General features: G+C 39.8%; 1 protein-coding gene and 1 long non-coding RNA gene across 5 annotated transcripts in view; one reads left to right on the top strand and one right to left on the bottom strand.

Annotated features, from left to right (window-relative positions):
* Positions 1-13,446, bottom strand: part of AGL (amylo-alpha-1,6-glucosidase and 4-alpha-glucanotransferase) — a 38,012-nt gene extending 24,566 nt beyond the window's left edge. For 3 of the 4 annotated variants that reach the window (XR_014228214.1, XM_082312332.1, XM_082312331.1), the window contains exons 1-11: positions 13,213-13,446; positions 12,622-12,771; positions 9,942-10,152; positions 8,870-9,036; positions 8,244-8,447; positions 3,868-4,049; positions 3,525-3,636; positions 3,099-3,219; positions 2,808-2,910; positions 2,620-2,717; positions 1,880-2,019 (exon numbers count right to left, since the gene is read on the bottom strand). Coding sequence is in view for 3 of the 4 variants with exons in the window: in XM_082312332.1 (XP_082168458.1) it covers positions 1,880-2,019; positions 2,620-2,717; positions 2,808-2,910; positions 3,099-3,219; positions 3,525-3,636; positions 3,868-4,049; positions 8,244-8,447; positions 8,870-9,036; positions 9,942-10,152; positions 12,622-12,703 (1,420 nt within the window). In the remaining variant the exon portion in view is untranslated. Of the gene's footprint in view, positions 1-1,879; positions 2,020-2,619; positions 2,718-2,807; positions 2,911-3,098; positions 3,220-3,524; positions 3,637-3,867; positions 4,050-8,243; positions 8,448-8,869; positions 9,037-9,941; positions 10,153-12,621; positions 12,772-13,212 lie in introns of those variants that run through there. The other variant, XM_082312333.1, reaches the window with a different exon arrangement.
* A 663-nt stretch (positions 13,447-14,109) lies between these two features.
* Positions 14,110-15,184, top strand: LOC309590568. The gene is made up of 3 exons (XR_014228163.1): positions 14,110-14,241; positions 14,364-14,451; positions 14,556-15,184. It is a non-coding gene; the product is annotated as an uncharacterized lncRNA (long non-coding RNA).
* Positions 15,185-17,905: the final 2,721 nt, after the last annotated feature.

The raw sequence follows: 17,905 nt of genomic DNA, 5'->3' as shown, positions 1-17,905 counted from the left end.
ACTTTTTTCTGCCTTCCTTTTGATGCAATCAATAAAAAAAATTCTTCAAATCTGAGTTCACCTGTAATATACTTACTGCACAGAATATACTGACAGAGGTTTACCTGTGACAAAGACTTAAATAATTAGTCATATCTAAAAAAAAGTGACTTCTCTCCTATATAAATCACATATTTGACAACAGCAGTAATATCATTTAAAAAACAAACAAAACCATCAAAACCCCACACCATTTATTTATTTGCAACATGTAATATCCAGGCACAATCACGGAATTGTCAATAATCAGACCCCACATAAGAGAGATATAATTATCTTTGAGCCATCAGTCTTCTGAAGGTCTGTTTATACTCATCTTATCTAAACCTGATCAAAGCATGAACAGGGTCAGCACCACTCAGGATGGATAAGACAGAGCTACTCCATTGCTTTCTGCTACTCCCAGACCAGCTGTACTGATGCATCACCATAGTTATTTTAGTGGTTGAACCTTGAATTACATCAGGAAACTTATTCAACTGAAAAGTAATCCTGCCTTAGCAAAGAGATTATTTTTCAGCCAGACTTATTTCCTAAGACTCACATTATGGACGCCAAAGTGATTTGGATGAAATGAGAGACACATAACAAAGAGTAAGCAGCTAATAAGCAAAGAGCAGGGATTGTAAGTCACCACTACTTCCAAAAACATTCACTTAAGCACAGCCTACCTTTTATCTTCACTAATGGCAACATAGCTACACGGGCAGAAAAACTGGCTTTCTTTGGATGTACACCATGATTTTTTAAGGGCCATTTACAGAACTAGCTGCATTTGTTTTGCAACTCCTATAGTTGTGCCCTTATGTATCATCTTCTCACACTGCATTCTCAGTTGAAATAACGTGTGGCATAAAAAAAAGGTATAACACAAGTATAAAGCACTCAAAAAGCTACAGACTAATTAAGAGAGAAAACTCAGAATGGAAGTTAGGTATGCTAACTAAAACCAGTGACTGAAGGAAAAAATACAACAGTCTGCCCAGACGAAAGGGCAATTAGCTGAAAGACAACTGAACAAAAACACCCTTGAGACACGTATTATCCTCATCCTTGTGAGGGAGGAAAAAAAAAAAGTAAATGAAAAGCAGTGAAAGAGCTGTAGATTATTTTGCAGAAATGCAATGTTTGCTAACTCCAGATTACTCTGAAGTATCAATCAGATTAGCTTTTACAGCAGATTCAAACTCGTAGATAGATATTTTTAATTAGAATTAAACTGGCCTTTGTTTGATTCAGTTAACTACTCTGAAAACAAGAGCTGTCAACCTTGCTTTTATTGGATATCAATGCTGTCCCCAAAGGAGTCAGAATACAATATTTTAGTGGATGGTGAATTCATACCCTATCTTACCTTCATAAGTAATCTACATACTTATTTCGGATTAATTGGGTCACCTCTTGACTGCCTCTCACTGGACCTTTCAAGGATCCAGTTTTTGCTCACTAATGCAGTAAAATACTATCCACCTTTTTATTGCATTAGTTTTCTGCCACACTGTCATTGTCTTATGGAAATGCCAACAAGCAGTGGTGTTGGAACAAAGTATAAAGTAAGCAAAGACAATGACAGAAGTGAGGAGGCAGGATATCCCCATTTCAGTGGCAGAAAGCTGGTAGTTTCCCTCTCAAATCTTGCAAAACTGTACCTCAAATCCCAGTTCTTACAGTTAATCTGTATGGTAAATGGGAAATAAAAGTAAATAAACTGAGTATCTGCCTGTTATTCTGCAGCCTCATAGGAATACATCTGGAAAAAAGATAGATTAAATAAAATCCTTTTTGCTCTGGCTAGAATGTCAAAAGGTTTATAACACGATTCAAAGTTTTTTTTACAAACCTGGTTCTGCAAAATTTCTAAGAGGATCATCTCCCATAACCCAGCCATTATGAGCCATGAAATAACAAGCTTTATCTGGCTGATGTATCATAGTTTCTTCTTCCTCCACAGTCAGCTCTTTGAATGGATAAGTAAAATACCTACGGAATAGACAGGCAATTAAAAAAAAAAAAAAAAAAAAACAAACCATAACATAAGGTAACCTAAGCTGAAATTCTTTGTCTTTGAAATTAAAATATCTGCTACGAACTGGCTTGTAGATAAAACAGACTAAAAAAATCCAAACAGCTGATAGACTATAAATGACGGGGAGTTTTCCATTTTGTAGCATGTCTTGAAGGAGAAAGGACAAGTGTTGCCACTATCTTGGTGTCAGCTGGTAGTGTAAGATTAAAGCCCTAGCCCTTCAGATACATGAGTGGTATCAAGTACATCAAACTTGAAAGGTGTAAACTTTCCTAGTTCCACCCCTCTTCCACCTACAAGAGCAATTTGCACTATGTAAGGCTTTGATATGCTCCAAGTATTGTTGCATGCTCTCTGGTCACATTTGTTTATTAAACAGTTATTGTTCCTTAAAGACAACAGTCAATTCATTAAGTGGCATTTGTCCATAGGAAAAAAAAAAACACAAACCACCATACACTTGTACACACAAATATATACTTTTAATGAACTTTGAGCTCACTTTCCCTGGATAGATTCTAATAGTTTCCAAACAAAACAGAACAAAAAAATACCTGGTAACTAAAGGATATTTTCTACTGATAGGACCCAGCTTAGGACCATCACCAGCCAGTCGTTCATAAACCACAGTCCCCACAAGACAATTGACAGCCTAGAAATAATCGAATTATGCATTACTGAAATGCCTACATTTATTTGAAATTTAAAACAGTTTAGTATTAAACCACAGTAATTATAAGACCTGCTCTTGATGGTGATTAGTTTGTCTGTATTGTTCAGCATTCAGCTCCTCAATCCGCTTGCGAAACCAGTTACAACATTCTTCTATTGCTGCTGGCCCATTGCTTATCAGAAGGACATTAAAAGCAGAGAACAATTAGAATAATTTATTTTTATTTTTAAAACATGCAGTATAACTAACTAAAAGGAATGAAAAATTACATTTTTCCCATCTCTGAAAATAATTTCATTAATTTAGTTTTGCAAATTTAACTTCACTTATGATTTTACCTTATAATCAATAATACAATACCTGTGTGGTATGAATGTTGCCAGTGCTATATTCATATCTACAGTACAGCCAAATCGTCTATAATCAGGGTCCTGAACTATTTGAAGGTGTTGATTTGGATCAGATTTAGTGCTCATTTTGCCTAAGAACAAGATAGAAAAAAGTATTCATAAAGTAAAAATAGGAATTACATTTAAAAGACATACAACTTTTAGAATTCTAGCATAAGCAAGATATGGGTAGACAAAGGCTCTGAAGGCATACAAAGTCTTCAAAGACTTTACTAGCCCTCAAAGCATTCTTCTATGCTTAAATCAGCACGACAGATTTCTCACATAGCAAAAAATGGGATTATTTTGTTTTCCAGCTTATTGTTAAGTTTACCTATAAGCTTCTCAAACTATAAATATATAATCCACATACTTCAGCAACATACCCTTCCTTTACCTTGAGTTAGAAGCGTTTTAAATTGCTGCACAGCTTTGTTAACATCCACTTGGAAAAACTCCCATAGTTTAATTTTTGGATATATATCTTCCCAAATTATTTTGCGGATACACTATAAAAATAAAAACTATGTTAGTTAATAATGTTGATGATTAATATAATTAAGAAGTGCTCATATGAATTGTCCAGAAAAAAAATATTGGGGAAGTAAAGGGTTATTTCATTAAATGTATCTGCAAAGTATACACCATTTTTTGTGCACTTGCACAACCTTAGAAATACTAAAGGTTCATTCAGCTATTTATAGTGTTCATTAGCTTATACTTAGTTCTCATTCACTTACATTCAGGTGATGATCATTTTCAATCAAGGGAGGGACCCCTTTAGCAGTATACTTTCCATCAGCCACCATACAGGTCAAGTGCCACAGAGCTCTATCCAAGACCCAAGCTGGCTTCAGGTGAGGAGAATTTACAAGGTTATAGCCACATTCTGGATGCATTCTCAGCCATTCACTGTTAGCAGCTTATTCAAGAAAGGGAAGGGGGGGGGGGAAAAAAAGTAAGTACACAAGCTGAACACTTAGTTGTTTTGTAGAAACATCTTAACACCAAGAAGTTAAGGTACTATGGCATGTATACTTAGTTCACATTTCAACTAAAGTTTTCCATGCCAAGAGAAAAACATGTCTTATGCAGAGGTGTGCATTACTGATAGCCGTTTGTTTTGCAACAAATACAGCTGCAGAGACTGCAGAGAAACTTTTTATTAGTTACAAAAATATGCAATAGACCATCAATTCCAAAACACTAAAAAAAAAAATTAACATTTTATGTTAATAATGGACACGAAATGCTTTTTGTGTGCTGAAAGCCAAACATACGTCCCAAAACAAGATTTAAGATGGACTAAGTTGTTTATATTTTAATATTCTTAACCCTATCAGATGATACATACACAGAGCCAGAGAGCAAGAGTGCACACACACCACCCAAGAAATAATTAACGAAAAATGTAGTTAAATGGGCTTTTAAGAAAGGATTAGCTGTGACACTGGTGTGTAGATAATAAGGAGCAGAGTAGTGGGAAGTGATGCCACTGAGTCTTACACAGGAAGACAAGTGCACTGCCTGCTGCATGCAAATGGAACACTACTTCAGATCAAATGCTACACAAAAAAATTATAGCAGAACAATTAACACCTAAGCCCCAAGTTTGCTTAGTTCAAAGAAGCTAAAAAAAAGTCAAAGGGAAAGAAGAGAGTGTACTCTCTCAGTCTATAGTATGAACAGCTCTTCTGAACACCCTCTTACATTACAGCTCAAGATCATTATGAACATGGCAAAATTCTATGTTTATAAGGTGAAACCATTTGTGGAAATTAAGATCTTCATGGTTTAAATGCCACCTACAATTAAAACCACCATACTTATTTCAAAGTTACAAAAAGCAATAGTAAACTCAGGCTGTTAAAGGCTGTTCTAGGCCAACCAGATCCCCCTCCCTTTTTTTAATACATATACTACTTCTGGAAAAAAAAAAAAAACCAAACACTTTTCTCTAAAAAGCAAAAACTAGCTTACTCTTATTCATCTAGCAAGAACCATGATTTACTATAAAGGACTTTCAGGAGTAAATACTACTAATTCTAAAAAGACAATACACCATTTAAATTGAAGGTATTATCATGCCAAAAAAAAAAAAGTCAACAGGTCTTCCACTAATTCTGGTACGGAACAGAATGATGTTTTCCGATCAGAAAGTAAGCTCCAATGATTCACAACATAACACCAAAGAAATCTAATTCTGCAGAAGAAAATTTGCCCAAAACATCACTTGTGATTACATTTGTTACAGCTAGGGAGATAGTACACTTAAGTGTAAAAATATGGAAATATTAAGATGAGGAATTACAGAAAATTATTTCTAAAACTCATTACATTCTTATTTAAGAAAGTAATTTCACATTGTGCAAAGGACTAATTCATTGTTCTATAAATCAAACACAAACTTATTATTTAGTAGTGATGCCCACTGCCCAAAGCTTCTTTTTTTTTCCTCCCCTTTATAAAACTGAGAAAAGGTGGTGGTTGATGCAATTAGTCAAGTGCTTGGAAGTAGGATTTATTCAAGTGTTAAATTGCAATTAGACAATAGTAGCATCTTCTGAAAGATAAAGAAAATATAATTATTTCAGTTTATTGTATTACTTCATCTGATTTATTACAGCCACTGAAAGCTCAGAAAAGAAAAAAACCTCTCCTTTTTCTACTTCCTGCTGAAAATTAAATGCCAGTGAATACAGTATTTCTTCTTTGAGGGTGTTCAAAAACCCTGAAGGAAATGGCAGCCCAAAAAGGGCACATCTACTCAGTTACCAGAGAGGGTTTGCAAGTTTATCTATGATACTCCTGCTAACATGCCAAAAGTGCATCTATATTTAACATTAGTGCACGTATCTATTATCTACTTTACTTTTAAAGTCACGTCATAGATGCTGGCTTTCATTAGAGAGTAACAGAGATGTTAACATCAAAAACCGATTCCCACTGTTCTCTACTGTGCAAGCAGTCTGTTATCCATTCCAGTGTAAAAACCAAACACCTTAGCTTAACTGCTTAATATTGAAAGTGAGCTGTCTGACTTTACCACAGGAATAGAGGGGAAGCACTGCCATTTTTAAACAGTGGTCTCAGCTAGAAGACAGAAACTAACAACAGATACAACCACTGTAAGATGAGGGCTCATGAGCTGTTAGAATTACCAGCATTAGAGGATTTACTGTGAGACAACTTAAGCTTTTAATGCAGACATGCTGCAGGATTAATAACGATGTGCAAGTATTCATAATCTGCTCAAAGTAACTGACCATAGGTTTTGTATCTTTTATATTCAAATGGATCTATGAAACACGTTTTACAATTAAATCACCCTAATGTGCAGGAATGACCTAATTTAACTACTAGAAATTACTGTTCAACTAAAATGCCCCCCCAAAAAAGAGTAAAGTTAAATTTCCATCTAATCAAGATCCAGACAAAAAGAACCCCCAAAACTATTTGCCTATTTTCTTATTTCAAAAGCCCCTGAAATGTTTTACCTCCACAGGCATACACAACATTACTGCTTACTCAGACATTTATCAATGTATCTTTCTGCTTATGCTAAATTTGGCATTTAACAAAGGTTGGAGTCAGTTGTAAATCAAGAGGTTTTGATTACAAACAACAAAGGGGGGGGGGAAAATTCAAGTTTAGAAGTTTGAAAGTAGGAAAGAAAGCTATCAACTATACCTCACTTAATGATGTAAGTCAGGACCATGGTCATTTGAATATTTCTATCCTGTTAGAAGACACTTCTAAACATCCTTTCACCATAGTATAAATGTTTAGTCATCCATCCCAATGAAGATTACTTTGAACTCTGAATGTAACCTGAAAAAGTCCTTCTGCAAATGTAGCCAAGTAATAATGTGACATTTTTCTTCTCAAATAGATTTTTGGAGTCTAGTCATTAGTTTAGACTTAGATATTACTGTCCATAAAAACATTCTCCTTGGTAGCATGCAAATATACACAGTAAAAAGATGACAGAATCTCAAGCACGTGTGAAACTGGACTTCTAGTTAGTAACATGCAAGAAATTTTTCACCCAAAATTGGGATAATGTTTAAAAGCCTAATTCCCTCAGACACACAGCCAAAAACTATATTTAGTACCTTTTCAACAAACAGATAGGGCAAACAACAGGGCCCACATTGCATTGCAGACTGACTGGGTAGGAACATTTGGCAGCAGTCAACACCAAAGAACTAAGGCAAATAAAGCTTGAAATTCACAGGTATCTGTGGTTAGGGTTTTTTTAAGCCTCAAAGGACTGCAACATCAACACACGGAACTATTTGTTGTACTCTCTACTATGAGAATGCTAATTATTGTGATCTTTAGGATACAGCATAAGATGAAAACTCCATTATAAACATAATCAAAAGTAATCTCATTATCCAAATAATCAGCAAACTTACAAATGACGAAGTACTATAACTTAAATTTCATCAGATCATATGGAAGAAAACCCACTGACCCTCTCTGCACAACAGACAACTTTAGCTACAAAAAGCAATTAAGAGAATTAAAGCCTTCAATGCATTGGCATATCTACGCTTAAAAAACCCCACCCCAAACACAAAGCTATCTTTTTTTCCCTTTCCCCACAGACTGAGCTGTAATATTTCCTCCATTGCCTAATCCTAGCCTCTTGTTCCTATTCTCTTCGTTGTCTGCATTTTAGGTCCAAATTAGAGCAATTACTTTTAAGCAGCTACAAGAATAATACCCTGTTTAACAAGAAAGTACTCAGTCTATGTTCACCAAATAATTCATAATGCAGATTCCATTCATCTATGTGGGAGCTGCACACTGCAGATCATAAAAATAAGCATATTATAAAAATACAGACACATGCACAGTTCATTAATTCTCTCTAAGAAAGGCTCTATTCACCCTTTCAGTAACAATACTAAATTCTTCTACATCTGTTATGGAGACATATCAGTTATAACTGTTAAGAGTTGTCCTGGATTTGAGAGATTCAAAGACAGAGACAACCAAGTTGCTTAAAACAGCTACTAAAAGATGGGATCGAGGGGGAAAAGTTAAGGGAAACAATGAAATATAATTATAGGACCAATCTGGTTATTAACACACACAAAAATCATACCGGTATGATTGTAGACTACGTCTGTGATGCAAAGCATATTCCATTCATTTTTCAATTTTTCCACAAGAGCTCCTATATCGCTCCAAGTGCACTTTTTATTATGGCTTGAAAAATCAGGATTTACTTCTAACTGATCAGCCAGTGAATAACATGATCTAGACAGTCCAAGCTTCTGCAGTGGTGTAAAATGGATCATGTTGTAACCTACACAATAAGAAGCCATTTATTTAATAAGTTAATTGAAAGAAGAAGTTACAGTTATAACATTGTACTTAAAGCTAATGTTTGGAATAACCCGTTAAAATGAATCTGAATCTTGCCCTTGAAATTCTACATAAGACAAGCTTTAAAAAAAATCACGCTCTCAGTTCTACAAAATTCCAAGTCTATCCAAAATCAAAACAATAAAACTGGTTTCCCCTATCAGGAAACTCCTGAATTTGCACCCCTGCAAATATTTTAATCATTTCACTGACTTAATCTATTAACTAAATTGAATCTAGTGGAAAATATTTAGCCTACAAACGAAAGAACAAACAAGCTGTTTACATTGAAGCTCTTCAGTGTAACTTCGCTTTTTGATCATAAGACAAAAATGTGCATCCTTTAACATGTATTGGCATTACCTGTTTCTTTTGCAACTTTAAGCCTATCTTCCCATTCATGAAACGGTCCCAGACACTTAGCGAGGAACGTCTGGAGCGTCACGCAATCCAAAGGTAACACATGATTATCGGCTCCAACATGCAAAATAGGATCCACGACTATGTAACCTCCTCCACTTTTTTCATTTCTAGGAAAAATTAATTTTCATTGGTATAGCGAACACCCATTGTACCAGTCAGTTTCAGAGAGAATCCAACAAGCTATTTCAAAAACACAGTAGCCCAGTACAGTGGCTGGGGGGAGGTGAGGAACAGGACTGCAGGGCACCTGAAGAAAACAGGAAACACTGAAGAGATGTTCGTTTCTCAGGCATCATCTCTCTACTGGACTTGTGCCAGTTGCTTACAAGAATATAACTGGGATACAGAGCTTTAAACTCCCTGCAAAAAGTGAGATACCTTTGTTATTTTCTGAGACAGAATACTGGTTCCTCCTTTTAAGGCATGGACAGAAACGAAGAAAGTTGACTGCCCATCTTTTATACAAAGACCTCCATCTGGAACACCATCCTCAGGAAGAGACCTGAGCTAAATGCCCTTTTTAGCCTAAGGGAATTTTACCACTCATTTTCCAGAAACTCAGAATACCAGACTACAGTCATTACAGATACTGACATTCTCCTCTGCACTTGTCCTGTTGAAACAAAAGAGGAAGAACGCCAGAACCTCTGTGCTAGAAAGACAGAAAACAACCTTCAAAGTCAATGAAGAAAGCACAAATTAATCATTCTGCTACCTAGAATGCGGATTACTTTGAAAACTTGTAAAAATGGCTTGCCTTTCCAACATTTACAGAAAATAGATAACTTTGTTCTGCATATTCTCCAGAATATCTTTGCATCAGCAAGCATCAGACAATCACCACAGCTGCTGTCTTTCATTAGCAGATTCAGATAGGCCCCATGGCTGCAATTTGAAAAATGCATGGAAAAAATGTTTGTTTGTTTGTTTTTCTTAAGAGGGATTTCTCCAGGTTAAAATGTAGACCAAGGGAGCAGACTGCATTTGGCTGTAAGTATAGAATTTCACTTACCCAAGACTGAAATAGTACTGGTATGACCCAGAAATTTGGAGATCCAGCTTGCAGTATTTGTCAGAGTCATCTTCTTTTCCTGTGGGATTGTGCCACGACAGTGTCCTGAACTTGTGGCGATCAAATACTGCTCCAGAAGCTGGATAATTTGTGTACACGGTAACAGGCTTGCCTTGAAGAGTCGGGCCCAATCGGAACTGTAGTTCAAAACCTCAAAGAAAAAAGATAAAATCACTTTATTGGGAGGACTAGATATTTCTATTCTGAAATTACAAATCATAATTCGATATTATGTTAAGAAGAAAGTGCACCAACGTATCTGCCAGGAATTTCGGTAGAACGGTATATTTCTACAGCATCATCTCTCCCTACTTTCCTATCATTGTTCTTTGCACACTTTACATATAGTCCTTTTCCTTCACTTATATGGCACTATTTATCTCCTTTCCAATTTGTTCCTCTTTGCTATATAAAAAGTCTTACAACCAAAATACAGTAAAACATCATGATCATCAGACTACATACAATTTTATATAGATTTTGGTTTATGTAGTACCTAAGTATTTAGGTTTACCAAGTCTATACATTAAGCTGACCCATGAAAACATCTGAAAAAAAAATTAGGAACACATTTTGAAACAGAAAATATTTCAAATCCCTTCATTCTTCATTGACAGTTTACTAAACGATGCTGAATTCCTTATGCTTTTAACTGTAAAATGATATATACTTGTGTCTACAAATGTACAAACAAATCGTTACATTTTCAGAGAGTTCAACAAATCAAAGGGAGTTTTGTGTATGTGCTGCAGGTCACATACACATAGAAAGAGCAGCATTTAGGCTTAAGATACCCATGACAATGAGAACAAAATAAAGTTAAAATATTGGGACCTAAATCCATACTATAGTCTGTTCAGTGGAACGTGAAAAATTCTGTTTAGTCAACAGGTTTCAGAATAGGTTTCCACTTGCAGGTACGAGGGCCACCATCATGCGGACGGCTAATTACAGGGTCCTTTCAAGTGACTGAAATAGGCATAAGTGCTTGCACAATAACTTTTACTAAAGTACACGCCAGTTATGCAGTTAACTGTAGTAACACACCCACTAGCCCTAGCAGTCTACAAAATGGGGAGTAAAAGAAACCTGAGTATTTGTAAAGAGAGAAAGTTATTAATACACAGATAACAAATTATAAAGTGTAAAAAAACCTGAACAATGGCAAGTTCCAGTACCTTAAGCTGAAAAAAGCCACTTGCTTATTAAATAGAATCATGGGGACTCTTAATATCAGAATTCAATGTCTGAATACATTTAAATGGAAGTCTCACCAAGCTCACCATTTCTTTTATTAACATAATCACCACTGCACCAAAACCACCATGTAAAGCAGTGGTTTTAGGATCCGAATGTCTGTCAGGTAAAATGAAGCTCATTTGATCAAAGAAAAAAAAAAATAAAAAAAAAAATCTCAATCTTACATGAAAAAAATCACTTTTGGAAGGTTATGTACACTCTCCCCAGTACTGTCCTGACATTTTATTACAGGGATTACTAAAATTAGAGCACAGGGATATATGCCATTGATATCTTATTTCCTGTAACAGTTATACTGACATCAGGAACGCTGTGCTCAAAATTAGCTATGCCCTCTCAGAGACTGCTACCAGCCGAGGCACTTTGAATGCCTGCTAGCCATGCACTTCTGTGTGACTCCTCCCAACAAAACTTATACAACTGGAAGGATGAGTTAATAATCGAGGTTATGGTCAACTCTACATTTCTTCACTACTGACATTTTCTTATATTACACTGTCAGAAAATTTTGAAATCAATATAATTGAAGAGAACTCTTATTCTCAAGAACCAAAATATTGCTCCTCTGCTAAACCACTTTGATATTAGGTTCCTAGATCAATAACAAAGTAATAAAACCTGCAAAATTTCATGAATAATAAAAATTGTTACATCATTAAAAATGGTTTCTGAAGACAGTGGCTTTAGTTTTTTTGGTTTTTTTGCAAGAAGAACACTTTCAGCAATAAATAATGTCAAGTTCTTCAAAGTATGCAGCCAGAATACTAACCTAGCACAGCTATAAGAAATCTGACAGGCAAGATAAGATTTAGGAGGAGCTAAAGATCCCATATGCTGAAACATTACCTCAGACTTTACAAAATGTTGGTATTACTTATGTATTTCAAAATTATAATACTAAAGATGGGGTGTTGCATAACACATTGCAGATAAATACTAGAGAGCTTGACTTATGAGGACTTTCTCGGGTCACTGAAGTACAGGTTATAAAAGGAGAGGTCCTGCCCTGCAGGGCCCGTCTAAAAAATGCTTCACACTTCATTTCCGTGAAGACGGACGGCTCCGAGCCGATTTGCTCTTCATTTCTCAAGAGTTTCATGAGCCAGACCGAACCGCAGCTGGAGCCCATAGAGCTCTGCAGTGGAAGCAAGCATGTCAGAAATGGTTTCATATTAAAACAAGGAAAAAAGTTAAAAAAAAAAAAAAGAAAAATAGACCACCACCGCAGGCTGAGCTCCCTTCCCACTGCTCCCCGAAGAAGGTGGCGAGCTCCCGACCGTTTCCCTCTCACCCGGTCCCGGGGGCTCCCCGCCGGGGAGGAGGAGGGTGGGGAGGCCGCAGCCCGCCGCCCCCGACCTACCTTGCTCCAGCCTGAAGAGGGTCTTGTCCAGCTTCTCCATCTCGCTGAGGTGCAGCAGCCGCGTCTCCTTACCGCTCGGCATGGCTGCGGCCGCCTGCCCGCCGCTCCTCCCGCGCCAGCGGACTCACTTCGGGGAGGGAGAAGCGAGCCCTGCCGTGAGGGAACACAGACAAAAACCCACAGGTCAGCGGCGACCCCCGGCGGGACGGCGGCCGTTTGGGAACGCCTCACGCCGCCGGTCTCGCTTACATGATCCCCAGCCCCGGGGGAGAGAGGAGACGAGGCGCGGCAGGGCAGGGAGCAGGGGGAGGAGGGTATGAGGGAGCTGTCAGGAGGCACCCGGCCCTCCCCTGGCGGGGACGGCCGCCGGCAGCACCCCAGGGCAGCTCCCCGTCCCACAGCGCGGCCCGGCCCGCAGCCAGCGCCGCGGAGCTGCCCCCGGCCCGGGCCGCCCCCGGGGGGGGGGGGGGAGCCTGACACCTGTCACTCTCCCCGCTCGCCGCGGCGCTGCGGGGGCCGCCGCCAGGCCCCTTCTCACCGCCCTGCCTCTGCGGGAAGCGGCGCCCGCCTCAGCCGCCCCACCATACTCACGAGCGGGCCCGCAGAGCGGCGGAGGCGCGGCTCCCCGCCGAGGGCGACGGCTGCCGAGGCCGAGCAGAGCCGGGGCGGGCGCTGGAGCAGCCCCGTCCGCCCTCGCCTGCTGCGGCCGCCCCGAGCTGGCCGGGCGGGCAGTCGCTCGCGCACTCGCCAGCAGCCGGACAGACGCCGCAGGACCGCTTTTTTCCTCCCCTTTTCTGGCTTTTTTTGAAACAAACTTTATTGGTTCCGCCGCGGCCGCGCACGGAGACGGGCGGCGCCGGCGCAGCTCCCGCGAGAGCGCAGGGCCCGCCCCGGCGGCGGTGCGGGGCGGCCGGGCCGGGCCGGGCCGGGCCGGGCCGGGCTGGGTCTGCCCCGCCCCTCCCGGCCCTGCCGCCCCGCCCCTCCCGGCCCCGCCCCGCCCCTGCCGACCCCGCCCCTGCCGCCCCGCCCCGCACCGGCTGAGGGGCCAGCCTCCCTCAGGAGCCACCCGGCGTCGTGGCGGCTGCGAGCGGGCTGAGCGCCCCGCGAGGGCGGGCCCCGGAGCACCCCAGGGCTTTCGGGGAGCGCAGCGCGGTGGTGCCTGATCTCCTGCCCCTGCCTTTACAGCCGTAGCCCCCGCCAGCGCCTTTACGCACGGCGGGTGCGTACCGGCACCAGCGACCGCCCGCCGAGGGGGCTCAGGCACCTGAAGCTAAAGCTCGGTGTGATTTAACAGGCGTTCCGCTGAGGGAAGCGTGGCCTGAAGGGCTGCCTGACGCAGCCCGGCTGACGCCTTTGGGCCCAGCCGCTCCTTGCCGTGATGGAAAGGCCGCTCCGCGGGGCGCCCTCAGCCTCCCCGCCCTGCTGCCTCAGGGGCCGCGCCGGCCGGGGCCGCCGCCGGCCGGGGCCGCCGCCGCCCGCCGCGGCGCACGGCGGCCGGGCCGGCGGCTCCTTTCTCATAGGCTGCGCTGCTGAAAAAGCGTGATGTCAGCTAGGGTTTAAGTGCTATATATAGTATGCGGACAAGACTACAAACTCCGGGGGTCTGTCTTTGACCGAGAGGTAAGGTGGTTTAAAAAAAAAAAAACAAAGCCAAACCAAACAACCCACCACCCGTGTTTTGAAGAATACCGTCATCTGAAGCGCTGTCACCAGACGGCCCTTACCATTGCTTTATGTTGCAGAATACCTGGGACAGTTGCGCCAGGCCTCTTGCCGCCAAAATCATTAACTGCACCCCACTGTTGAAGGTCAGCCTTGCAGCTTTGGAAGGTCAGTCTATTTTTATTGCCTAGAACTATGTAAAAAAAAAAAAAAAGTACTTCTCAATTTACAGTCACTATGTTATACTGTTTATTCTTTTTTTCTTTCCAAAGGTGGTATATTTTGTGGAATTGGGAGGAGTCTGCAAAACAATTTAGACTTAACCATTTACTTCCAGTCATCCATGCATACCCTTATGACTGTGTCTTACTGCAATGTGTTCATCCAACTACGATGCATTTAGGGGCAGTCCAAAGGCCTTGATATTCATGGAAATGCTTTCACCCATTTCAAACGGAATTTATTACCTTTTGGTAGCTAATTTTTTTCTTTTCCTGTTCACCTGCTCCTCCCTCTGAACATTTTAAGAAATCTGTTTGTTCCTCATTACAGTTCACATTTTTTGGTATTGTTGAGAAAGGTTTTCATGTTTCCTCCAGGCTTGCTATTGTCCTGTCATGTACTGCAAACGGGGCAGGATTTAGAAATTTTATGAGCTGCTTACGCAGTAAACAGTTCTAAGAGAGGAAGAGCAAAAAATGCCCATGTAGCCAAGTCCTTTGCATAAATAGTTACCCTAAAGTGCATGCTGAATACCTTGTGAAAAGCAAGAAAAACCCAAGAGGGTATTACTAAAGGCAATTTCACCACTGCTACTAAGTTTTAAAATGTGGCTTTTTTGTTTTCTCCACTTAATAGGGAAAGTCACCCTGCTCTAGTTACTAGGTTTGCACTGCCACATCTCCACTCTACTAGGCATTTAGACAGGTTTTGGAATGTATCCAAGTTTACAAAAAAGGATTTTTAAGTTTCTCAAGACAATAAATCATTAAGAAACCAAACTAGCATACAGCCTCCTGATTCCAAATCCTGAAGCAGTTATTTTGACCAACATTTGTGACTGTAGGTAGAACAGATGTCAACAGTCTAAATGAAGGACTTGAGCCACAGCAAAGAAGTTTCCTAAGTACTATTAAATCACATAATAATTAGAACAGTATCATTTCACTGGCCTTCAATATGAAAAAACTGACTATTACAAAGATACTGAATGAATATATCAGGTCCTTTGATGAAATTTAATCAGGAAAGAAGAGCAGACTGCTCTAATCCTTTCTCCATCAACATCACCTCTTATGCTGGCACATCCCTTACAGACTTTGGGCCTGTGTTAATTTAGCAGACGTAAATTGAGCAGGCTTTCTGTATATGGGAACCACAACAGCACAACACCAACGCGCAAGCGCTGCCATTTAGCATTGCAGGTATTGTACAGAACACAGCCAACAGCAATCACGTATGCCATTTGCTACACTGGCATCTAAATGGTGGATTTCACAGTGCCATTTTGCCTTTAGCTTGCAGTTTCTCTGTGTGTGATATGATATAGCACAGCAGGAAAAGATCAATAGTTGCTTCAAAATAAGAGTGAACACCATACCAATGTCATTATCAGGAAATAATTTTCCAGTTTTTTCAAATGCATTAGTACTAGAATTATTCAGTCCTTTTACATACACCTTCCTAGTACTCCCTCCCTTTCCTGCCTTCTGTTTTGCAACACAGTATTACAGAATGCTCATCCTAGCAGTGGCCTCAGTACACTTTGGGGAGCCTGTTCACTAGGTGTCAGATCACACTCCATCATATTGCTTATGCCTGTTTTAAAGGTTATGACTGTAAAGTGTGGGAACTTAGAGTACTTACATGACAGTACTTTTTTTTTTTTTTAAATAACAGAACAATATCTCTCAATAACAACAGTAAAAGCTAACTAGCGTGGAGAGAACTTAACTGAGCTTCTAACTAAAATTAAAAGCAGATTCCTTTGGCCTGTGTGCAGGAGATATGCAACTTCATAAAATTTAAAGTGATAGCACAGCTTTTTTCAATGCCCCACACTCATAACCTGTAAATTCATGAATTAACACTGTACTATTGTTCAAACAATAGGAAGCTTCAGAGGTGTTGAATCTTCTGTGTAGCTTTTGTCTTCTAATGGGGAGATCTCATCCAGAAATGCAAACCTGATTTTGAAAGAAAGCTCATTTTCTTTAAAACCGTTTAAGTGCTGTTCTTAGACACGTTATGTGCACAGCAGGAATTTACATACAGCCTTAGAGATTAGAATCTAGTATTGAGAAAAAATGTTGGTCAGAACATTGAAGTAATCACCTGTAGCCTATTTTTTTTTTTAAATCCCTTCTGAATAGCTAAACAGATTGCAATAGCCTGATAGGCAGGGAATAAATAATAGGCTGGAATAAAAATGTCTGTATAAATAAGAAATCAAATGAGATGGAGAGACTAGGACGCTAGCCTATGCAGTTTGTTCTTACTGAACATGTAAATGCCCTTTCCTCTAGTTACTTGGCAGTGTTGGTTTGACCTTTCAAAGATGAACCTGGTGTCATCATGAATTTTTGGATTGCAGAAACATTTTGGGTTTGTTTTTAATCCCAGCTCGGCCATTCTTTTACTGTGTGGCCTCAATCGATCAATGCTTGCTGTTTTAACTTCTTTATAAAGTTAGACCGGTATTAATTTTTAATAGAAAATTGTAAAATTCAATGCATTTATCTTTAAAGAGGTCCAAATAAAATTTTATTATAGTTAAATATAGCTTTTCACATAAATGCTTAAGATACCTTTGACTGTGCTTTAGCTAACAGCATCACATCAATTTGATATTAATAATCTTCTGCAAGTGTGGTGACTTGGCAAACAAAATTTTAAACTTGAGTGTCTGAATGGTATTCTTGTACCGTTTAACTTAGTTAAGTGTAAAATAAATCCACATGTACTGGTGCAATTTCTGTTTTACAAGGAGAACATATTACACCAGTTTGCTGAATCACTACCAGCACTTTTATCTTTCTGTAAATTGTTCCATTTAACACTAGTGAAATACGCTGAGATTTAAGGCTTCAGAGTATCTATTCCTAAAGAAACTGTAGTAATGTTTTATCAAGCAGATCTACTCTTTCAGTTTTATATTTCCTCCTCAAAAATAAATATTGAGAGAGTGTCTCTTGCACACTCCGTTTTCTTTATGATGCTCCTTCCTACTGTATCAGCATAGTAATCCTTAAATCTTATCTAGGCAGCTCTTTAAGCTCAAGTGGTAACCAATTGATTGGACTTGAGTCTGTTGTATAAAACTGGCATCTGACTTTTAAGCGAAGAAATAACTACGTACTAGCCCCACATAACCTGAGGTTATCTGAAAGCTAATACTGAGGTCCGTGGGCCTGCTCTGTAATCTTTCAGCACAGACAGAATTCAAGCCATAGTAATTTAAACAGTCTACCACGCTGTGATATGTTGCAGAAGGAGAACATTTCACCAAATGTATCACTACAGCAGGCATTTGTTTTAAAAGATAATTTTCATCTCTTCCTCATCTTCATGTCTTGGAACAAATTCCTGATTTCTCATTGCCAAATCACTTCCAGTCCCAGGC

Source organism: Platalea leucorodia (genome assembly GCF_965183815.1).
Source record: "Platalea leucorodia genome assembly, chromosome: 5".
NCBI lineage: Eukaryota > Metazoa > Chordata > Aves > Pelecaniformes > Threskiornithidae > Platalea > Platalea leucorodia.
This window is presented reverse-complemented; position numbering and strand designations above follow the sequence as displayed.